Source organism: Plasmopara halstedii (assembly GCF_900000015.1).
Source record: "Plasmopara halstedii genome assembly, contig: Scaffold_1651, whole genome shotgun sequence".
NCBI lineage: Eukaryota > Oomycota > Peronosporomycetes > Peronosporales > Peronosporaceae > Plasmopara > Plasmopara halstedii.
The window spans coordinates 1244349-1246455 of NW_020188562.1; the positions used below are offsets into that span (position 1 = coordinate 1244349).

General features: G+C 44.3%; 3 protein-coding genes across 3 annotated transcripts; 1 reads left to right on the forward strand and 2 right to left on the reverse strand.

The window, feature by feature from the left end:
- Nucleotides 1-92: 92 nt before the first annotated feature.
- On the forward strand, nt 93-488 carry PHALS_02094 (Complex 1 LYR protein; the record flags this gene model as incomplete). Its single annotated transcript, XM_024716609.1, has 2 exons — nt 93-154; nt 239-488. The coding sequence occupies 2 exons, from the start codon at nt 93-95 to the stop codon at nt 486-488; spliced, it is 312 nt and encodes a 103-aa protein (XP_024582191.1).
- Nucleotides 489-615: 127 nt separating this feature from the next.
- Nucleotides 616-1629, reverse strand: PHALS_02095 (uncharacterized protein; the record flags this gene model as incomplete). Its single annotated transcript, XM_024716610.1, has 5 exons — nt 616-763; nt 830-899; nt 966-1203; nt 1427-1499; nt 1565-1629. The coding sequence occupies 5 exons, from the start codon at nt 1627-1629 to the stop codon at nt 616-618; spliced, it is 594 nt and encodes a 197-aa protein (XP_024582192.1).
- Nucleotides 1630-1744: 115 nt separating this feature from the next.
- On the reverse strand, nt 1745-2092 carry PHALS_02096 (uncharacterized protein; the record flags this gene model as incomplete). Its single annotated transcript, XM_024716611.1, has 1 exon — nt 1745-2092. One exon carries the CDS (start codon nt 2090-2092, stop codon nt 1745-1747), a length of 348 nt encoding a protein of 115 aa, XP_024582193.1.
- Nucleotides 2093-2107: the final 15 nt, after the last annotated feature.

Sequence of the window (2107 nt, forward strand, 5' to 3'; positions counted from 1 at the left end):
CGGCAAGAACATGTAAGTTGGTCATCACAGCTCTGAACTTCTGTAATGAATCTCAGCCCACTCTCGTTTCTAGCCCTGACATCTGTTAATTAATGTGCAACGACTCAGGGGAAGGCGGGTACGATGAGCAGGCGTGGATCCGTGCTGAAGCCAGGTACGAACCCGTAAAGTCACGTGTCAAAACGCACGTTTTGCGCGGCACTGCGACAAGAAAAGATGTCTCTGACTTTTAATATAGGAGACGATTTGAGGAGAACCGTTCGTTAGCGCCTGCATCTGCAATTGAAGAAGCCGTACGCCAAGGCCACAACCAGGTAGATGTGGCGTTGCACTACAAGATTTGCTATCCCCGCCCTCAATATGTGGACCCATGCACTTTGGGTGGCGAAAGCAACTTTCAGCGTCAATCTTCGCGAGCCAATACGAAACTTGGACGTTTGCACAAGAGTAAAGTGCAGCGTCAATTTCAACCCCGCGGACGCTCATAATCGTATCATAGGATACGTGATATTGAAATGGTATCAACTGAAAACATTTTTTATTATTACTATATTTAGTCCTCGACCCTAATAATTTATATAACTAAACTACTGACGAAACCTACACACTAATTAATCACGATGCTACTGCTAACAATGCGTTGATAGAACACCGATGCATTGCCAGGAATTGCGGAACAGTTATATGAAACCCAAGCGTTTGCATGCGACCTACAAGTTGTACCACTTGATCTTTTGTGCCATTTAAATCGCAGAAAAAGTCGCTGGAGATGTCCACATCATTCCGATTGAGTTCCCGTTGCCATAGTTGTAACAATATTTGAGCATACATGGGTACACTAACGTGGCGTGGTGGCTTGGACAGTGAGTGTCGACGTCGCAATGCTTGTTCCTCCTCGTCTTGAGCAATGACAAGTGCCTGTATATCAACTAGGGAAGCCAAAGCACGAGTAGAACTGGACTTACGTAGACCATTAGTCTTCGGCAAGATTGAGGGTGGCAACGGATTCTCCATTGAAGTTTGACTGAGAAAACCGGATTGGGACGTGAACTCAAGGTAAATTTTCAAATGAAGTGCAACGACGACAAGAATGGCCACTAGTTGATATTGTCCAATGAAAAGAGCGGTTTCATGTGGCGGTTGGGGGAGTTCAACGGGTCGTTGCAGTGCAAAAACTTGGCTCGAGTTGAAAATCTGCTTTATCTTTATAAGTAATTAATTACCAGTATATCATACTTCGTGAATTAAAAGTATTGTAGCGCCAAAGGTAATTACATCAAGTCTTTATTTCAATTTTATTCAGACGTCAATTCGATGCGATTTATACCTCATTCAGTAAAAGGGAAGAGCTACGAAAGACTGATCGCATTTGAGAACCACGATCGTAACTGTCGTACGTTCGAACTTGTTAATGAACAGATATAACCGGCGGTGCCACCGCTGGTGTGACACAACATGGGCAAAGATGAGACACGATTTCTGGACAGATGCTATCGATACTTTCCAAAATACAGAAGCTGAAGTCAGGATGTACCTCCAGAAAAACAATCTAGACGAGACGTACGCTTTCGTCTCATCGATCAACGTCTTGACTGCAAAAAGCCGGACATCAATGACTTTCTTCCTCATCTAAAGGAAAAAGAATTTTGCTACTATGGCTATATATGGGTAAAGATCCAATTTCGGATCAATAGCTACAATTGTAATTAATTACAAGGCTCGAGAACAGAAACAGTAACTCTCTCTATTGTGGAGGTGGCAACAAGTCGTTTGGTTGGATTGGTCGCATGCACTCTCCTGTAATAGGGTTGATCCCTTCACGCGAGTTGTGCAACTGCAACTTTTGCGCACGCAACATGGCACGATGTTTAATTGTGGCATCCGCTGCCTGAAGTCGCTCGCCATCTTTACCATCATTATACTTCAATGTGATAAAATTAAATGGTTCGCTGCATTTATTTCGTCGGGCTTTCGAACCTGATGCACGAAGCGCGTCCTCCCGTCGCTTTTCTTCGGCTGAAGCTGCATCCATAGCATCCCAGCGACGTACATCGCGATCAACATTTTCACGTCGACGTCGTTCGTATTGCATATGAACACGAGCACG